We start from the raw sequence: 22,377 nt of genomic DNA, 5'->3' as shown, positions 1-22,377 counted from the left end.
GTCTACGACCATCGGATTTGTGTACTGAAAACCTTTTTCTGTGGATTACAGATCGGGGACTCGGTCAAAATGTTACAAGTGTAAGGAATAACTAGCAAACATGGTTGAAATGGGCAATTCAAATCTTCTGCATTTAGGGGACATTGTTTCCCTATATGCAGAAGGCACAGTTTCCGGATTTTTAAGCACACTGGGGTAAGTTTTCTTTACTAAACCCATCAAATTAAACCACAATCAACGTGAAATTTCAGCCTGGTTGATGACAGATGTGTGGTATGTCCAGGAGCTGGGGATCTAACAAACCCTCCTAAAAAATTCAGAGGTAACATCTGACTCAACAAAACCTCAACAGTACACTGATGAATTAATTTTTTAGATTGTTTGTTTAAAATATGTCCCATGAACAGATATTCGGCCCAGAAGCAGTTCTGGAAGGCTGCAAAGCAGAGCATGGGCTCAAATACTGATACCAGTCTGCTGAAAAGGTTACATGTAAGTTCTTCCATTACTTTTTTATCCCAAGTCCAAGCCAATATAAACATAGTTTCCAATTATACCCTATCTATTTTTAAATGATGAATGATTAAATGTGTTTAAAGGTTGTCCAAATATTATTGGACTTCTGAAGATGTTTTCACCCATTTGGTGTCAATTTATTTTTTTGTAAACGCATATTTTTGATTTATAATATTCAATATTTCATATTTATTTTGAATTTCATAAACTTGCGTTCGACCACGTTTTAGTACCGATAATTTTGTAATTAAATTAAATATGGGTAATGGAAAGTTAATAGTGGTTTGTGTGTTTTCAAGATATAAGATTATGATTCTGTTAATTATGTGGTGGTTATTTCCACTGTCAAATTTTGTTGATAATTATACTTTACTTATGATTAAGAATTTTATTTACTATTACATAATTAATAAAAAAATATCTTATAGGATTTATATTTGATAATCATATTTAGAAAAACTGTAATAATCTTCTCAGTATTATTAAAAAATAAAAAAGCTAAAATGTTTTTAATTGAATAAATATCCAAAATTAATATTTTTAATCTTTTTATAATTAAATTTAGTTGATGTTATTATTTAAATTTAGAAAGTGACTCAGTAAATCAATGAAATCCGTCCAATTATTTTATGTTTTCACAAAAATCTCTCAATATTATTAAAAAATTAAAAAGCTAGAGTGTTTCTAATTGATTAAACATTCAAAGTTAATATTTTTAATATTTTTTAATTAAATTTAACTGTTATTATTTAAACTTAGAAACAGACACAGTAAACAAATGAAATTGAAATCCGTCCAATTATTTTATTTTTTAAGAGAAATCTTTCTTATTATTATTTAAAAAATCTCAAGTGTTTCTCATTGAATAAACATCCAAAATTAATATTTTAAATCTTCTTGAATTAAATTTAACTGATGTTTTTATTTAAGTTTAGAAACTAACACAGTAAATCAATAAAATAAAAAATTGTCCAATTTTTTTATCTTTTAACATAAATCTCTCAATATTTTTAAAGAATAAAATGGTCAAAGTGTTTCTAATTGAATAAATATTCAAAATTATTATTTTTAATATTTTTATAATTAAATTTTATTTATGTTATTATTTAAATTTAGAAATTAACACAGTAAATCAATGAAATGAAAAATTGTCCAATTATTTCATTTTAATAATGGAAATTGGAATAAATATCCAAAATTAATATATTTAATCCTTTTATAATTAAATATAACTGATGTTAATATTTAAAACCTACCTCCGTAAATCAATGACTAATGCACACAATACTGCGTCAATTAAATTTAATTCTAATAAGATTATATTCCAATTAGACAAAGAACAAATTTGAATTCAAGGAAACATGAATTAAAGAACAATTTCTGTGTTTCTGCTTTTTATATTAACATTTCAAGCTCATTCCAATCATTGTTCACACTTTGACTTCCTTTGATTTGTGTTATTTAATGTTTTGTATTTATTATGACTAACTGGTGCCTCAATTTGCCATTATAATACTGAGAATTTTGTAGTGATTTCTTAGAAAATTTGAACAATTAATATTCTGTGTGTATTTTCAAGAAACACCATTATGAATATGTTAATTGAGCTGTGGCTGTTTCTACTGTCAAATCTTGCCTTAATTAAAGTGTACAGTAAATTTAATCAATAATTTGGAATAACTGTCTGATTATTTAATTAGAAAAGTAAAATTCTGTGGAACTGAAAGTTTCTTTTTTATAACGCAAAACAATTTCTTATCATCAAAAAATAATTTATTGAATAAAAATTCAACTAGTTATAAACAGATTTAAGCAAGTTGAAGAAATTTATTTTATAGCTTCATAAACTATAAAAATTGGTTAAAGAAGTATAAAAAATATGTGCATATAATTTTAAAACAATCTTCTTTGACGTAAAACAGGCAAAGTATTAATACATTTCAGTGAAACGAAGTACATAAATTAAAGAACAATTTCCACGTTTCCTGGTATTATTTTCACATTTCAAACCCGCTTTGACATTAATTCATTGTTTACAAACACGTCGAAATTGAACGCTTATTAATTTATCTCAATCGTCATTCCCACCTAGTCTGGAGCAGTCATAAAATCCGACGTTATTGTTTATTACTTACAATGAGATTTATTAGCGGATGTGCATGTTAATTAAATTACAATGCATTATACGAGGGTAGTATTGAAACAAAATTATTTTTGTAGCATGCGGCAGAAATTGAGAAGAAACAAAACGAGACAGAAAATAAAAAATTGTTGGGGACTAACGTGCAATATGGAAATGTTGTGCAGGTATTCAATTATTATTATCAGTCCTGAGCCTTTGGTTAAATGGCAATTTTTTAGCTACTCCATCTCAAATCCAACAAATACCTAACGGTAAACAAAAGACTTCCCGCATTATTGGAAAAGAACGCTATGAGGGTTTATCTAGACGGTAACGGCAACGAGGGTTCGTGGTTTTACATTATGCCCTTCTACAAACTGCGTGCCAGCGGCGACAACACCGTGTTGGGCGACAAAGTCATCCTGAGCCCCGTAAACACGGGCCAACAGGTCCTGCACGTCGCCGCCAACCACGAGCTGGTAGACAACCCCGGTTGCAAGGAAGTGAACGTGGTGAACGGCAGCACGTCGTGGAAGGTCACCCTGTTCATGGAGCACCGCGAGAACTCCGAGGAGATCCTCAAGGGCGGCGACGTGGTGCGTCTGTTTCACGCGGAACAAGAAAAATTCTTGACAATGGACGAGTATCAGAAACAGTACCACGTGTTCTTGAGGACCACGGGCCGAACGAGCGCCACGGCGGCAACCAGCAGCAAGGCACTGTGGGAGGTGGAGGTGGTACAGCACGACCCTTGTAGGGGTGGCGCCGGCCATTGGCACTCCATCTTCCGGTTCAAGCATCTGGCGACCGGCCAGTATTTGGCGGCCGCCGCCGACTCGGAGAACGAGGACCCGCCCTCCTATCACCTGGTGCCGGTTGCCTACCCTAACGAGATTGCGTCTCTGTTCGAGCTCGATCACACTAGTTTGACGCGTAGCGACAATTTGGTACCGCAATCCAGCTACGTGAGATTGCAACACTTGGTTAGCAGAAGCTGGGTGCACTCCACATCTATACCCATTGATAAAGACGAGGAGAAACCTGTTATGTCGAAGGTTGGGTGTGCTGCTACTAAAGAGGACAAAGAAGCATTTGCTTTGAAGCCAGTACCACCTGTAGAAGTACGCGATCTCGATTTTGCCAACGATGCTTGCAAACTTTTGAGCTCTTTGTCTGTGAAACTGGAGAAGGGCACCATATCTCATAATGAACGAAGGTACGTCCACCCCTTCAAAGGATTTACTTCAAATTATTACCTACATTCTCCATTTTAGATCCTTAACAAACCTACTACAAGATATTATTTATTTCGTGGCTGAATTAGAGAATGAGCAAAACAAAACTGAAGCCTTAGAGTTAGTCGTGACGAATCCTAATAGAGATAGGCAGAAACTATTGAGAGAACAGGCTATATTGAAACAACTTTTCAAAATCCTCCAGGTAACAAACGTTGTTTTAAACCACCAGCCAATTTTAACGTTGATTTTTAGGGCCCATTTTTGGATACGGACGGCGAAGGCCCGTTCCTGAAAATCGAAGAGCTGAACGACCCTCGACACGCCCCCTACAAATACATATTCCGCCTCTGTTACAGAATCCTGCGTTTAAGTCAACAGGACTACCGTAAAAATCAAGAATACATCGCCAAACATTTCGGCTTCATGCAGAAGCAAATTGGTTACGACATTTTGGCTGAAGACACGATCACAGCCCTTCTGCACAACAACAGGAAGTTACTGGAGAAGCACATCACCGCCGCCGAGATTGAGACCTTCGTTGGGCTGGTCCGTAAGAACATGAACAACTGGGAATCCAGATTTTTGGATTACTTATCCGATTTGTGCATCTCCAACAAAAAGGCCATACCGGTCACCCAAGAGCTGATATGCAAGAGTGTCTTGAGCCAGAAGAACTCTGATATATTAATAGAGACGGCCATGATGAAGACGGAAATCCACGAAGACGTCCTGAACGAACACGACGAAGACGTGGATGTAGAGGTGGCAGTGGTGGAGGAGGTGCATTTGTGTTGGAACAACAGGAAGACATCTAGACCTTTAATAGAGCTGTGCAAAAACGCCAACATGGGTTCCAAGGACGACCAAGCCATTTTAGACTATTATCGCCATCAATTAGATTTGTTTTCCAACATGTGTTTAAACAGACAATACTTAGCTCTTAACAATTTATCTCCACACTTGGATATAGAGCTGATATTGAAATGCATGGCAGATGAAAACGTTAGTTTCGAGTTGAGGGCTTCGTTTTGTAGGCTAATGTTACACTTACATGTGGATAGAGATCCACAAGAACCCGTCACGCCGGTCAAATACGCCAGGTTGTGGTCTGAAATTCCTTCACAAATGTCTATTAATGAGTAAGTACCCTGCTTCAGATGTTAGAACAGGTTTTAAATGCTTTCTGTTTTAGTTATGATAGTAACAAAGCTCCGGATCCTAATAAAGAGGCAGTAAGAGCCAGATTTTATTCAACAATAGGTTTTGTTGAGGATTATTTGTGTAATGTTGTGGCAAAAATGTGGTCATTTGCTGACCAAGAGCAGAACAAGTTGACATTTGAAGTTAGTATTTTTTTAATATGTAATGTGAACATTTTGTTCAGATTACATCAAGTGAGCCCCACAATCTCATATATTTTATACAGGGTGTTAAAAATCGATTGATTTTTGCTATTTTAGGTATTTCTAAGCAAATACTTCCTTATCTATCATATGCCTTAATTTTTTACCAAATAAAATTTAAATTTTTTACTGAATTTGGCTGAAATATCTTTGATATTGATGATTAACAAATTGTTATTAAAGAAAATTTAACAATAATTTTTTAAATAGAAGTAATTACTCAGTGTTAAAAGGTGACAAATTAAAATTTGACACAAATTCGTCTGAAATATCTTTCATAATGAAGATTGAAAAAAAGGAAATGGAAGTTTGTCTGAAATTCAAGCTTGACTAACTTGAGATATTATTATATTCTCTATTATACCTGGAATATCAGAAATCGACCAATAAAACACCTTTTAGATTAAATTTTTGTGTAGCAAATAGAAAGTAATATAGAGAAGTTGTGGTGTTCATTGGAGATTGTTTTGTTTAGATTTTTTGGGTTTGGTGTGTGTTTTAAACTGTAATTTTTAGGTTGTGAAATTGGCTAGAGAATTAATCTATTTCGGTTTTTATAGTTTTTCTGATTTGCTTAGTTTAACTAAAACCTTGCTCAGTATTTTGGATTGCGTTTCTGAGAGTGATATGTTGGAAGGCGGGATGCCCACAAGTGATATTGATTGTAAGTAGTTGTCCATAACATATTAAGAAATTACGAACTTAAATGAAAATTGTTGTTTGTACAGCTGGAGACAAAATTCTAGACGAGAGAGGTACTTGTGAAGTTGATGTTGTGTTTATGTTGTCTTGCATTTTATCTCTGTGTTTTTAATTAATAAATCAATGTTGTCCCATACTAATTTTCACTTTCTGAATTAACTTTTGTCTTATATTCAATTAGCAGAAGGAGGGGTCCTAAGAACTATTGGAGACATGGGTGCCGTAATGACGTCATTAGCTTTAGGTCCAGCTGGAAGAAACGTAGTAACAACAAACGCTGGCCAACACGGAAAATCGCAGTACATGAAAGAGTACCCGTTAGTCATGGACACCAAATTGAAAATTATTGAGATTTTACAGGTACTTGTTGTGGGTCTTGTCCAACTAACTCAAGTCTGATCTATTTGCACTTTCAGTTTATCTTAGATGTTCGTTTGGATTACCGAATCAGCTGCCTGCTGAGCATTTTCAAGCAGGAATTCGATGAGTCAGAGAAGAACAGCACCGGCGACGTGAACCTGGGCCAGAAAAACATCGACCTGGAGACAATCGGCAGCCAAGCCGAAGGAATATTTGGTAGTAGCGAGGAATGCGCCGTCTTGGACCTGGACGGCTACGGAGGCCGGACGTTCTTGCGCGTTCTTCTCCATCTAACAATGCATGACTATCCTTCTCTGGTGTCTGGAGCTCTGCATCTCTTGTTCCGGCATTTCAGCCAACGCCAGGAAGTCTTGCAGGCCTTCAGGCAAGTGCAACTGCTGGTTTCCGACAGTGACGTCGAGTCGTACAAGCAAATCAAGGCGGACTTGGACTTACTCAGGCAGTCCGTGGAGAAATCCGAACTGTGGGTGTACAAGTCGAAAGCCGCTGAGGAGCACACCGCATCCAACAAGAAAAGCAAGGACGAGGAGGACGAGGCTCCTCCGACTGCTGTGAAGCCGGCCAAGATCAGCGTTCTGGAAAAGAAGGGTTCCGCCATTAATTTGGATGTGGGTCCACCCCTGCATCCAGAACAAGCGGACGAGTACAAGAAAATCCAGCAAATTCTCATCAGGATGAACAAGCTTTGTACGCATGGCTCCCCAACCGGGTTGGTTAAGCCCAGGAAGCACGAGCAAAGGCTGTTGAGGAACGTGGGGGTGCACACTGTTGTGCTGGACCTGCTGCAGGTTCCGTATGATGAGAAAGAAGACATTAGAATGAACGAGTTGATGAGGTTGGCTCACGAGTTCCTGCAGAACTTCTGTCTGGGTAACCAGCAAAATCAGGTCTTGTTACACAAGCACTTGGACTTGTTTTTAAATCCTGGGGTAAGACGGATTTGCTTCCACGTTTTGGTTGCTGACTGTTTGGTTTTAGATTCGTGAGGCGCAGACGGTATGTGCAATATTCCAAGACAATTCGACCTTGTGCAATGAAGAAAATGAAAAAGTCATTCAACACTTTGTTAGATGCATAGAAAGTCACGGCAGACACGTGCAATATTTGAAGTTCCTGCAAACGATTGTGAAGGCTGAGAACCAGTTCATAAGGAAGTGCCAAGACATGGTGATGCAAGAGGTGAGTCCAGTAACCTTGTCCGACAGTTGGAGTTTTACGCTTCCGTTATTTTAGTTGATAAACGCAGGGGAAGACGTCTTGGTATTCTACAATGACAAGGCGTCTTTTAACCATTTCATTGAGATGATGCGTTCTGAAAGACACTGCATGGATGAAGGTAGTCCATTAAAGTACCACGTAGAATTGGTAAAATTGCTGGCCTGTTGTACAATGGGCAAAAACGTATACACCGAAATAAAGTGCCATAGTCTGTTGCCATTGGATGATATAGTCGCCATGGTGACGCATCCTGACTGCATACCCGAAGTTAAGGAAGCATATGTAGGGTTCCTAAATCACTGTTACATAGACACAGAGGTAGAAATGAAGGAGATTTACACTTCAAATCATATGTGGACACTTTTCGAGAAGTCCTTTTTGGTAGATATGGCTGATATAGCCACAGCTCCTACAGACCGTAAACATCCCGATAGAGCTTTAGAGAATTACGTTACTAATTGCGTTATGAATATAATTTCCACTTTCTTTAGTAGTCCGTTTTCTGACCAAAGCACTACAGTCCAGGTAAGACGTCAATGTTTTATGTAGCATGGTTTGAACGGATGGGTGCAAATGGTGTTACATGTGCTTAGTTTTTTTATACGATTTATCTCACTGCTTACTACTGAAGTTGTTTGGATGGATGCGGTAGCTTAGTAACAGTAGTGCAGTAGATTTATACTATTAAAAACTTTGCTTCATGGTTTCTTACGTGGGATTTTATTAGAAACATCTGCATGAAGCAAGGGTGTTCTGGAGTGACTCAACAATGGATGACTATGATCCTTTCACAAATAATATGCCACTCAAACAGTCGCCTTATGCATCTAACGTAAGTAAAAGAAATGTAAAACATAGAGAGAGAAAGTTACTAAAAAGAACTGTTGACTAAAATTGTTTCTTGTTTATTCACTTTGACGAATATATTGGTGATTTGTAACAGAATTCATTGGGGGTAGATTTCAAGACGTTGGTTTCGGATAACTTGGGGCATGTTTTACGTGTTTTTTACTGTTTTTACAAGTTTTCACTGCAGTGACTTAAGTGCACTTAATTCTTCTTTGACTTGAGGTTGATAAATGTTTTCTGTGATAAAGGTTTCACTGTCATAATGTATTTATATTTGCATTCTATGTATTTTTAATTGAAGTTTTGACATTTTTAAATATTTTAATGCATGTTTTCAATTATTATATATTTAGTATTTACCAAGTAACACAATGTTATTATATAATTGTTATTAAAATATATATAAGAGCACCTAATAAATATATTACTGGTTCACCCTCACACAATAAAGGTCTTGTATATACACATAACATAAATACATTCAATTTCTCATTAAATATATTGTATTATAATAATTTTTAGTGTCCATTTAGTTAAAATTATCAAAATATTTTAAAATTTCTAATTTCTACTTAAAATAAACTAGAAATTAAATGTTACATTACATAAACTTATAAAAATCAAATTTAAATAAATTTTCTAGTCAAAAAATTATTACTACATTTTATATATAAACAATATTATTTTAAAATATATGTACAGGACGTTTTAAAATATATGTACATGACTTTTTAAAATCGCAGGCACACAGAGTTACCACATATTGTAGAGTCAAAATAAATCGATTGGACCAATATACAGGGTGATTCACCTAACATATTCATTGGAAGTTTATGGAGATCGGAAAAAATTTGATTTGAAATTTTCATAACAATTATAACTTGACTTGAACTGTTTTTCTATTTTGACCCAAATTTCATTTCCGGTTTAACCAGAAGTGACATCAACTTTGTTATTTTCTAGAAAACACTCTGTATATTTTTGAATTTTTGAATTCTACAGGTAGCAATTAAAATAAGTATACTATGTCCTATACCTAAACCCAATAGTTCTTGAGTTTTTTTCTAAAAGTTTTGACAGATTGATGACCTAAGATGTATGAAAAGAAATCAATTTTAATGCTGGAAAGTTCATTTTTGATATACACGTTAACCAAGGATCATTCTATAAAGGGCTATTATTAGTACTCCTAAATTTTATACAGGGTGGTCGTTATTTACGTTTAATTTTGGAAATTTCATTGAAAATAATTGATGCTCAAAATTAAATATAAATAACGGACACCCTGTATAAAATTTGGGACTACTAATAATGGTTCTTTAGTTAACGTGTATGCCGAAAATGAACTTTCCAGTGTCAAAATTGCTGGATTTACAGACATTTTAGTTAGACCATCAATTTGTCTAAATTTTTTGAAAAAAAAAAAAAATAACTCAAAAACTATTGGGTTTTGGAATAAAACATGATATAGTTTTTTTATTTGCAATTATATATAGAATTTAAATTCAATAATTTTATTCGTTCACCATAAACTTCTAATGAATAAGTTGGATGAATTACCCTGTATATTATTAAAAACCTATTATTATTTATTACCAACTTTTAATCCATTCAACTGAAGAAAAGATAAGCCTCAGTTTTGATTTGTTCTTATTAAATCGTTTATTTATCTTCCTTTGAGTTTCTAATGCGACATGAAGAAGCAGAAAGCCTTTTCTAATGACTAAAGCAGGTCATCTTTGAGTAAACTTATTTTTTATTTTATTAAAATTATAATACAAAATATGACATATTTTCTAAATTTGAATATTCAGTCCCTAAAAACACACACTATTTCTATAAATTAATATTGCATTTAATCGTTCAAAGGGTTTGTGGAATATTCAAGAGAACAAAGTTATTCAATGGTTCACTGATTAGAAACAAAAACTATAACACTGCATTTTTGCTAAGCGTTTACAATTTTTTGTGTAGCTTTAGCTTACTAACTCCCAACAGCTTAGCCTCATTCAGTCATTTTGGTGGCTTTTTTCCTTTTTTATTTTGTCATGGGGATATTACAGTTTTTAAAATCCATTAACCAATTTTTTTTTAAACCTGCAGGTAATGGATGACTACTTAACATCGGTTTTTTTTTGGAATATTCCCCTTCTCTTTTTGACTAGTTTTTTTTTAGTTGCATGAAAATATGGATTGTTTTGAAGATGTTTTACTAACACAGTTTGAGAATTTTTATTAGTTGGTGATATACAGTTGCTATATATCGATTCAATATTGTTTGACATAAATATTTTGCAGACAAGGCAACCAATTTTTGTACAGCTATTGCAATCCGCATTCAGAGTATCTCAATGTCCTTGGCTAGCAGCACCACAGCGCTTTAACGTTGAAAACTGTATACGTACACTCTCAGAAGTTGGTTAGTTAGCAATGACTACATTAAAAATACGTTTCACCCATACACGTGTTAAATTTCAGCTAAAAGTAGGGGTATCGCTATACCTTTAGATCTAGAAAGCCAAGTCGCCGCTATGTTCACAAAAACCACCTTACTAACAAGGCAGACCACTAACAAGTGGAAGGTTGCCTCCAAAACTCAGAAAATTGAACGATCTCAGTCCCAGGTAACTCTACAAAATCCAATTTTAGACAGCATAACTGTTTTTGGAATATTTCAGCTGATGAGGTTGGACAGGAGTATTATAGAGGGCCTCCAGGATATTGTATCTCTGTTGGAGGACCAACTTAAACCTTTGGTCCAATCTGAATTATCTCTCCTTGTGGATGTCTTATACAGACCTGAGTTACTGTTTCCAGTAGGGTCTGAACCTAGAAAGAAATGCGAAAGTGGAGGCTTCATTCGGAGGTTAGAATTTAATTGATTTGAACATTTTCATTCAGGCACTAATATGTTATATTTCTAGATTAATAAAACACACTGAAAAGTTGCTGGAGGAAAAAGAGGAAAAACTTTGCGTAAAAGTACTTAAGACTTTACGAGAAATGATGGCTATAGATCCGGAATACGGAGAGAAGGTTACATTAAAGTTTTTGATTAAAAATATCACTTTAATTTACATTATATTTCTGTTTTCACTAACGCTGCTTAGAATGATAAAGAGAATGATATGGTACGGTATCATTTGTGTCGTAAATTGAGTGTTGTGTGTAATAAAATTCCAAAATGCTTGTAGTCCTTCCCATTAGCCTCAACCTGAATTTACTACGTTACTAAAGTATGTTTTCTGTAGGGCGACGTACTGCGTAACAGTTTACTTGCGAGGTACTTCGGGAAATCTTTCATGCAAAAGCACGAGACGGTCGAGTTGGGCAACTATCAGATATCGTCCGTCACCCACGGCCCAGGCGGTAACCAATACAATATTTCCATTAATTCGTTGTATAATTGACTAAAATTTTGTAGCCAAAGTCCTGAGTCGAGCTGGAAGAACACTGCATGAAGTACAGACTCATTTAGATCGAGAAAAGGCATCTGATTTGGTCATAGAACTGGTTATAAAGTCCGTCAACTCACCATCAATATTCAGCGAAGCTGTGGAGCTTGGAATAGCCTTGTTGGAGGGCGGAAACTCCATCATCCAAAAGAGCATGTATAACAAACTGTTGAAGGGTGACCTAAACCAGTCGTTCTTCAAGGTGTTTTATGACAAAATGAAGGACTCGCAGCAAGAAATCAAGTCGACCGTAAGTGTGAACACATCCGATATGGCCGTTAAAGCGCACGAAGACAAACAAGACGGCAAAGATTCGGACAAAATTTCCAAAAAACCCGGCTCGAAGTCCAACGGCATATTAATCAGCGACGAATTGCGTGAGGAGCTGACCAGAGCTGCCGAGTCCACCTCCCAAACTTACGCACACATCCGCAACATGGCGGCTGGTGAAGACGGCGTTGTGGCCGCCGGCACCGGGTCAGCCTTCGAGGACTTGCTGGCGGAAAAGCATCGAGACCGCGAGGAACAGAGCGGACTGTCCAACAAGATCTTGATAATGCAGCCCATTCTGCGTTTCTTACAACTCCTGTGCGAGAACCACAATCAAGACCTGCAGAACTTGCTCAGACACCAGAGCAACAAGAACAACTTCAACCTCGTATCTGAGACTCTGATGTTCTTGGACTGCATCTGCGGCTCCACAACTGGAGGTCTTGGATTACTGGGCTTATACATAAACGAAAACAACGTAGCTTTAATTAATCAGACGCTGGAGACTCTGACTGAGTATTGCCAGGGGCCGTGCCACGAGAACCAGAACTGTATCGCCACGCACGAGTCCAACGGCTTGGACATCATAACCGCCCTGATCTTAAACGACATCAATCCCCTGGGCAAATCCAGAATGGACCTGGTGTTGGAGTTAAAGAACAACGCCTCCAAATTGCTGCTTGCTATAATGGAGAGTCGCGGCGACAGCGAGAACGCCGTCAAGATCCTCAACAACATGAATCCGAAGCAGCTGGTGGACGTGGCCTGCAGGGCCTTCCACCAGGAGACCGCCGAGGACGACGACGACGTCGACGATGCCAGCGTGGAGGATGTGGTGTCGCCGCGGGAAGTGGGCCACAACATATACATTCTTTGCCATCAACTCGCACAGCACAACAAAGATCTTGCCGCGTTGCTGAAGCCGGCCGACTTCGCAACGGACCAGAAGATGCAGAAGGCTTTGATTTATTACGCCACCCACACAGCACAGATCGAAATTGTCAGGAACGATCGCACTTTGGAGCAAATCGTCTTTCCCATACCGGAGATTTGCGAGTACATCACCACGGATACCAAGATTAAGGTACTGAACACGGCTGAACGGGACGATCAGGGATCGAAAGTTGCTGATTTCTTCGAACGCACCGACCAGATGTTTAACGAAATGAAATGGCAGAAGAAACTAAGAGGTAATATTTATCTCGTCGGTTTTCAAGGAGAAGAAATTTCTCTTACATTGGGTATTAACATTCACAGAGAACTTCAAAATTGAGATGATAAATGTTCCTCTTCTAATGTCCAAATTTAGTGCATTTTTTGATGATGTTCAGCCTCAGTAACACATAATTTGAATATTCCAACTTCCACTTAATGAATAGTTTATTCAGTTGAAACATTTTAGTTCATAGTAAACTAAATTGTAAGAGGAAGTTTCTATATGTTCTCTGTAAACCAGTATTTTAGCCTCCTCTAAATATTTTTTTGTTACAGCCCAACCCGTTCTGTTCTGGGTCAGCAGTTACATGTCTTTGTGGAGTAACATACTGTTCAATTGCGCAGTACTTATTAATTTGATCGTAGCATTTTGCTATCCGTTTGAAAATGCTTTACCTAGTAAGGTCTTTGTAATATTTTAAAGACTTTCACTGATTGATTATTTGTAGAAATTAGCTCTTCAATATCTGTTCTTATTTGGTTTGCCATGTTGACGTCAGCTGCCATAGTAGTTACTGGAAGGGAGACCGGTATAAGAACATTAGTAGCATCAACAATACTTAGACTGATTTTCTCTCTAGGCCCAGAACCCACTTTGTGGTTACTGGGCACTGTAACAATACTACTCAAAGGTATACATCTAGTCAGTATAATGGGAAATCACGGTACATTAACAAAAACCTATCAACAAATACTCACCGATGCCGAACTGGTCTACCATTTGGCATACCTCGTATTCTGTATGTTAGGACTGATGATGCACCCGTTTTTCTATTCAGTTCTGGTACGATTTACTAAGGTTCCCAAGTAAGCTTAATAATAACTTTGTGTTTTCAGCTATTTGATGTTGTTTACCGGGAAGAGACTCTCTTGAATGTAATAAGATCTGTCACCAGAAATGGTAGATCCATTATATTGACAGCTGTATTGGCTTTAATCCTAGTTTACATGTTCTCTATAATTGGATATATGTTCTTCAAAGATGACTTCATCGTTAGCGTCAAGAAGAAAACCGGTAACATTCACCCACCCCAACCACCGAAACCAATACTAACAATTTTTTTGTTGAAGATGAGTCGTGTGATACCATCTCAGATTTAACCGGTAATAAATACAAGGAAGACACAACGGGTGAGTACTGTGAGTTGGTGGACCCAGGCGAGGAAAGCCACGAAAGGGCCTGCGACTCATTAATTATGTGTATTGTAACGACTCTGAACCACGGTCTTAGAAACGGTGGAGGCATTGGTGACATTCTTAGAGCTCCCAGTAATGAAGTAAGTGACCAAGTGTTCCAAGACTTCAGTGCAATACAATAATTTACGTTGCAGGAATCCTTGTTCGTTCCTAGAGTTGTTTATGACTTACTGTTCTTCTTCGTCGTCATCATTATAGTACTTAATCTTATTTTTGGTGTTATCATCGACACGTTCGCCGACTTGAGATCCGAAAAGCAACAAAAGGAGTTGATATTAAAGAATACTTGCTTCATATGCGGTAAGATTAATGGTGTTTCTTTTAATGCAGTTACGAATGGTTTTTGTTTTAGGTTTGAACCGTTCATCGTTCGACAACAAAACCGTAAGCTTCGAGGAGCACATCAAGTGCGAACACAACATGTGGCACTACTTGTACTTTATTGTCTTGATAAAAGTCAAAGATCCTACCGAGTTCACAGGCCCGGAAAGTTACGTGTACGCAATGGTTAAGGCTTTAAATCTGGATTGGTTCCCGAGATTGAGGGCAATGTCTTTGGCTGCAGTTGAAGGTGAAGGTGAACAGATTGAATTGAGGAGTTTGCAAGCACAGTTGGAAAATACGCAGTTACTGGTAACCACGTTGTCGTCACAGCTGATGGAACTGAAGGACCAAATGGCCGAACAAAGGAAACAAAAACAAAGGATTGGTTTGTTGAATTCCGCCTCTGGATATTTGCCAACTTCGACTTTGCCTTAAGTGACGATACTGTTGATAAGTCGTGCTAGTCTAGAGCGGTTGCTCAAATTGTTGTGTAAATCTTGATGCAATACTTCTTCATTCGTGTAACTTAAATATAGACATAGATCAGTAATGCTCAAACATTTTAGAAAATCTTATCAACCTATTAAATGAAAGTTTTACAACTGCAAAATTTTAAATATTTTTGTGTTTTGTGTTGTGGTTAGAGGGTTGTTTTACGTAATGTTTCTTTAAAAGAAATATATTGTTGTACTTTTCAAATTATGTACAAATTTTATCGAAATATAGTTCTATATTGTGTTGAAACTAGTGTTTTATTTATCCCACTACATGAAGTAAAGTAAGTAAAGTATTATCAAAAGTAGTAACTAAAATATATCCAATATAATCAAATCTTTAAGTACATTATCAAAGTTAGTGCGTTTAACTAAAAAATTAGTTATAAACATTTTGGGAAAGAAATATAGTAATGTATTCAAATTAGGTATTACTAAAAGTGGTAACTAAAGTATCTGCAATATAATCAAATCTTTAAGAACATTATCAATCAAAATTAGTTAAAAACATATTGAGAAAGAAATATATTATAGTATATATGGGCACAAATTTAACTAAAATATAGTTTTGTAATGTGTTTAAATAGTATTTTAGTTATCCTGTCACATAAAGAACAATTTAGGTATTACCAAAAGTAGTAACTAAAATATCTTCAACAGAAACATATCTTTAAGAACATTTTCAATAAAAATTATTACGTTTAACTAAATAATTAGTTAAAAACATATTGAGAAAGAAATATATAACTAAAATATAGTTTTGTAATGTGTTTAAACAGTATTTTATTTATCCTACCATATAAAAACTAATTTAGGTATGACTAAAAGTAATGACTAAAACAACTTCAATTTAATAAATGTTTTAAGAACATTTTCGATTAAAGTTAGAACGTGTAACTAGACCAGCAGTTAAAAAACATATTAAGGAAGAAATATATTGCAGTAATTATCAAATGCATTTCCAAACAAAAACATAAATCGATATCTTTAACCACATACTGATCGTAACCGAAAGCAATTACGACTTGCTGCATTTTATTACATAAATAAGAGAAAATCGGTCCGTTGGATTTAGGTAATTGATGAGAAATAAATCCGGATTGAACATATCAAGTTTTATTGGCACATACATATTATATTAAACAAATATTTTTATTAAAATCAATGTTCCAAATCCTTTTAAGTAGGAAATTACCCCTTTGACATAAAATTGAAAATCCGCTTAACCCACGTTATAATATGAAGGCATCAACCTCCTGTGACGTCACGGGCCAAATGCATCTTGTTGATTACATGAAACGGAATTCCCTTAGGGAATTTTATACAAAGTGAGTATCTAAGGTAATTACTTTGGTAAGGCGAAAACAGCGTTAATCAGTATTCGTTATGTAACATTAAAATAAATAGAATTGCAATTTAATAATCGTAATAATAATTAATATATGAAAAATAGAATAAATAAAACATGGATTTAATTTAAAACACGTTGTCCCTGTACGTTGCAAACATTTCTAATACGTGCAACATAAAAATTGCCATTAATTAGAAACAATTTATATAGTTCTGTATTAAACGGAGCGGAAAATTATTAATCTGCGGCTCCGGCGAGACTAAATAACAAATAAAAGTGCGGTTTTGTACCAAATTTTTTTGCCCACCCCCAACGGCAAACAATTTCACGAGGCAGACATCGTGGAAATAAATCTTTCCCGTTGTTCCGTGCGAGCGGGGGTAATTTATAATAAAGGTGTCGTTTGGCGGGAAATCGATATGGGTGACGAACGCCACCCAATGCGGACGGGGCGTCGGCGAAACTGCCGGTTTATAAATTGGTGATGGGTCCGCCGCTTGGTAGATGGCGCGGCCGCGGGTGGAACAAATTAAATGAATAGATGTCGTTATTTCACTTGTAAACAAACCCGAGTACAAACACTTGACAGCTGTCTGTTTCATGAATTGTGCGCGCTTGCCAATATTTCAATAATATATAAATTTGTTTTAAGTTGGCAGAAAAATCAAATTTTGAAAGTGGTTTTCTGTGTGTATTTGTCGATTTTACTACTGGTTCACTAAGACAATCTGTAATTGGTGTTTGTATTTATTAACAATTTAATGTTTATTCATTGTTAGTTTTTGAATTTTGAAAATGCCGGACCGGTTCAAAGTTTCAAAATCTGAGCACAGCAACAACATACATAAATATGACGAGAGTCCTGACGATGTTTCAGTAACAGAAAAATTATTACCAAATAATTCCACTATCGAAACTAACGGAGGTATGTTACTTGTTATTTATTTAATACAATTATGCCCACATGTGTAATATAACTTTCATTGTTCATTAGTGAGACGTTGCTAAAAAAAAGCTACATTCCATTCAATGAGCTGGTAAATATTAATATAAGGTCTAAACAATGCTGATTCTATTTATAACACCCATGCATTTTGTTATATTTGTACGGCTTGAATCGGAAACCTCTTAACTTTACACCTTATATAAAATTACACTAATGAAACTATATGCAAATAAACACACACACGCCTAATCATTTCCATTCCCTCTTTGTTCATACAGACGGCCTTGTTTGTGCGATGTACGCGCAAAACTAGGGTTGCTCACTTTATCAGTAAATACATACAACGTTAACGATAAAAAAAAATAAAACAACATAAAGCGCTTTCGAAAAGTGTAATCAGCAAACGCTGATTTGCTCAATGCACGTTCGATTGAGGTGATTCGTGACCTTTCGCGGGGCCGCTTTTTGTCTCAGGCCCAGGCCTGGACTCAAGAACGGAAACACGTGCTCCGGTTCCGGTTAATGTAGGTTGCAGGAAAGTGCCTTTTGCGGGAGTCAAACTGAAAGTTTTATCCTTTGTGAGGCGACGTGTTTGACTTTGTTATCTTTTCGCAATTAATTTGCGCTTTTTTTTTAATATTTTGATTGTGTTTATTCAGGTTTTAACTATATGTAGGATGTTATTCATATTAATAAAAATGTTTTTGGATTTATCAGTTGTGAATCATTACCTTATTATTTAAGTTTGCGATAATTTTTAATGGTTTTATGTTAATTTGAATATTTTTATTATTTTAATAAAATTCGAATTAAATTAGGTTGAAGTTCTCACAATTAAATATATTACTTTTTGTTATAAATAATATGATAATAGTCCAATTAGAAAAAAAGTCTGTAATATTAATAATTTTATTATCATTTTAAATTATATAAATTTATATAAAAATTTAAAAATTATTTATTTTAATAATATTAAATTAAATATATTTACTTTATAAATATAAATCATAATTATATGTGAACAGTCTAAATAGAAAAAAAGTATGTAATATTTATACTTCTATTAATATTAATATAATAGTCCAATTAGAAAAAAAGTCTGTAATATTAATAATTTTATTATCATTATATAATATAATTATAATAATATAATTTTATTTTAATAATATTAAATTAAATATATTTACTTTATAAATATAAATCATAATTATATGTGAACAGTATAAATAGAAAAAAGTATGTAATATTTATACTTCTATTAATATATATAATTATAAGAATTTATATATTAATGTCTAATTAGAAAAAAAAACTGTACTATATGTGTGTTCCAAATTTTGATAATATGATGTTTCTATGAATATTCTTTTTTTAAACAGAATTCAAATTAAATTATGTATGAATTTGTCGTAACGACTACAAATATTTGGTAATATTAATACAATAATAATATTAAATTAAATATATTATTTTTAGTTATCAATCATAATTATATGTGATCAGTCTAATTAGAAGAAAAAAACAGTAATACTAATAATTCAATTAATATTTTAAATTAAAAGAATTTATAGGTTAATTTAAAAATCATTTCTTTCAATATTTTTCTATGTGTTCACAATTTTAATAATATGATGTTATAAATATGCTATAAATATTATTATTTTTTAAAAATAGAACTTGAATTAAATTATTTATGAATTTGTCACAACGACAACAAATATTTGTTAATATTAATGCAATAATAATTAAATAAAAATTATAATAAATTAAAAATTAAATAAAATTATAAATCATAATTATATGTGATCAGTCTAATAAAAAAAAACAGTAATATTAATCATTCTCTTAATATTTTAAATTAAAAGAATTTATATGTTAATTTAAAAATCATTTCTTTCAATATTTTTCAATGTGTTAAAAATTTTAATAATACGATGTTTCTATGAATATTCTCATTTTTTTTAAATAGAATTCAAATTAAATTATGTATGAATTTGTCACAACGACAACAAATATTTGGTAATATTAATACAATAATAATATTAAATTAAATATATTATTTTTAGTTATCAATCATAATTATATGTGATCAGACTAATTAGAAGAAAAAAAAACAGTAATATTAATAATGCAATAATAATATTAAATAAAGTATATTATTTTTAATTAAATTTAAAATATTTTAATCTTAATAATATATTGAATTTTAATACTTAATTAATTTATAATATTAATATTTTATATTAAAATGGTGATACACAGTAATTTATTATTATTAATTATGAAGACAACTATGTTAATATAAAAATGATTTATATATAATTTTTAAATATCCATTGTTATAACTTAATAATAATTAATAATAATTATTTATTCATACATAAAATGGCTAATTATAACATAAATAATTTTTAAATTAATTATTATATTATATTAAATAATAGTAATAATAGTAAATGTAATAAATTAATGTTATTGTCCATAATTTCTTTTAAATTAGTCTAATTAGAAAATTAAACAAGAATATAAATCATTCATCATAAATAAATTATTTATTATGAAAATAATTAATTTACAAATTATTAGTTTAGGATCATTAAATGAACTATTATATATTATAATTATACATCATAATAAATAATAATAACAATAACAAGTGTTATTTAATTTAATAATAATTGTTTAATTATTCATACACATTAGTATTTTGATTTTTGTAATTCTATTTTTTTATTTTTTAATAATAATAAAAAAATAATGACTACTAACATAATTGATTTTTAATTTAGACTTACTATTATTATGACTAATATGGTAATGTATAATATTATTTATTATGACAATAATCAATATATTTTCATTCATGAATACTCATATATTATTTATTAGTAATAACATAAAAATGGCAAGTTAAAATATAAATAATTTTTAAAGCTATTATTATTCTATTACAGTAGATAATAATTATAAATAAAGTTTTTTGATGATTAATAAATGAGTGGCTATAAATAAATTATATTAATTAATAATAATAATAATATTTTTATTCATTATGGCAGCAACTAATTAAAAAATATTATTATTAAGTGTATTCATTTTTTTTTACTACAAAAAACATAATGAATATGCCTGTAAGGTTAATTATAAATAATATTAAATGTAAATTTCGTTTAAATATTTCATTAAATTTCACAGCAAATTTATTTCACTGATTAAAATTGCAATACCAGAATTATAATTATAATTGGATATTATGAATCTTTTTGTGATTTGTTTTGCTACAATTTTCCCCCAGTTTAGCTTTATACTTTGACCTTACAGATTTGCAGTTTCAATTAAATTCGCAATTGTTTTATTAACATTTAAAACGTCCACGAAACGAAATCAATATTCATGGAAATTTATAAAATAAATTTTTATTATTTCAACCGATACATCAACCGTCCGTATAAAATTGTTTTTAAAAAGTTTTAAATGTTATTCAGAACAATGTTTTAAAAAAATATGGATACAAAACTGATTATTTCGTGTTTCCAGTGAATAAAACCTCATCTATTCGTTTTTTTGGATGCGTGAACGGATTTTTCGTGGCCCTACTAATGTTTTTGGCTTGTGGTAGTCTTTTATTTGGTAAATCCAACCCTGGTGACAATCTAACCCCTTCTAACACCTGTTGTTTATACCGTTCTACAAACAAATTGGCCGCTTCCGTCAATAAATCCATACAACCTTATAGTATCGACTTTAACCTAGCCTAGGCGATATTTAGTTCATGGTCAGCATTTGTTTCAATGTTAAAGCTTCAACTAAATTTATATTATAACTGATACGTGAACGAATCCATCTGTTTCCTCGAATGAACTTAATTTTCGTCCGAAGTGATAAATACGGCCGGACAGAACTAATACCTTTTGGCAGTGGTATTTAGTGTGTTTATCCCAAATTTAATCTGCCTTGGCTAATCATACAACAACATATATAATGTTTAGGTGTATCATTTATAAGTAATAGGCATCAACAAATTAATCCTTAAACACGCACGTTGTGTAATATATTGCAACAAACAGTGCACACATTTATTCAATTATTTAATTAAAAGCAAACACATTGTCACATATGGAGCTTTTATTCTCTTTATTACAAAATTCGATATTCGATCATACATTTATAATGGAGCATTGAGTAAACACACTCATATTAATTGATTATCTACCTTGTGAATGTTTAATACACCAAATTCGATAATTATAGTCCGGAGGTATTTTTACTTCAAGCACTTACTGATTTTGCAAGATAAGTGCATTCATATTTCATTAAACTTCCCCTTTATGTTTTCCCGGGCCGCCATCTTGCACTAAACTTCACCCTTCACAAACATTATTAAGTTATTTTCGCTGCTGTTCTTATGTACTTTTAATGAACTTTTATTGTAAATCAATTTATTGTTGCTACAGTGGTGAACAGAGGAATATAAAAGGTTAATTAAGAAATGCTCCCCTTTAATTTAAAATATTTTAATAAACATAATTATGCTACAATTATTCATTTACTATCTAAATTAATATAATTTCTACTGAATTAAATTTTAAATAAAATAACTGAGCAATGTGGCAGGTAACAGGAATTAGCACAACTTTTTAATATGTTAAATATTTTAACCATTTTATTCAATGTGAATTGTTAAAATAATATTAAT

The 22,377-nt window shown here is 33.0% G+C and overlaps 2 protein-coding genes across 3 annotated transcripts in view; both read left to right on the top strand.

Moving 5' to 3' along the window:
- The first annotated feature begins 97 nt into the window (after positions 1 to 97).
- LOC109601088 (inositol 1,4,5-trisphosphate receptor) lies at positions 98 to 15,634 on the top strand. Its single transcript, XM_049970774.1, is given in 25 exon segments — positions 98 to 195; positions 252 to 322; positions 377 to 492; positions 2,737 to 2,823; positions 2,878 to 3,854; positions 3,913 to 4,078; positions 4,129 to 5,015; positions 5,069 to 5,219; positions 5,796 to 5,943; positions 6,163 to 6,341; positions 6,398 to 7,291; positions 7,341 to 7,541; positions 7,596 to 8,105; positions 10,728 to 10,848; positions 10,908 to 11,053; positions 11,108 to 11,295; positions 11,354 to 11,465; positions 11,681 to 11,798; positions 11,854 to 13,344; positions 13,646 to 13,768; positions 13,819 to 14,153; positions 14,207 to 14,429; positions 14,432 to 14,646; positions 14,701 to 14,866; positions 14,919 to 15,634. Coding segments are annotated over 25 exon segments (8,127 nt in total). The 5' UTR covers positions 98 to 100; the 3' UTR covers positions 15,326 to 15,634.
- A 1,720-nt stretch (positions 15,635 to 17,354) lies between these two features.
- LOC109601089 (solute carrier family 12 member 4) overlaps positions 17,355 to 22,377 on the top strand; it is a 146,904-nt gene continuing 141,881 nt past the window's right edge. For both annotated transcript variants that reach the window (XM_049970764.1, XM_049970763.1), the window contains exon 1: positions 17,355 to 17,660. In XM_049970764.1, coding sequence (XP_049826721.1) covers positions 17,531 to 17,660 — 130 coding nt within the window. In that variant the 5' untranslated portion in view covers positions 17,355 to 17,530. The remainder of the gene's footprint in view (positions 17,661 to 22,377) is intronic.

Source organism: Aethina tumida, chromosome 1 (genome assembly GCF_024364675.1).
Source record: "Aethina tumida isolate Nest 87 chromosome 1, icAetTumi1.1, whole genome shotgun sequence".
In the NCBI taxonomy this organism is placed as follows: domain Eukaryota; kingdom Metazoa; phylum Arthropoda; class Insecta; order Coleoptera; family Nitidulidae; genus Aethina; species Aethina tumida.
The sequence above is the reverse complement of the archived record's forward strand: the minus strand, read 5'-3'. Positions and strand labels throughout refer to the sequence as shown.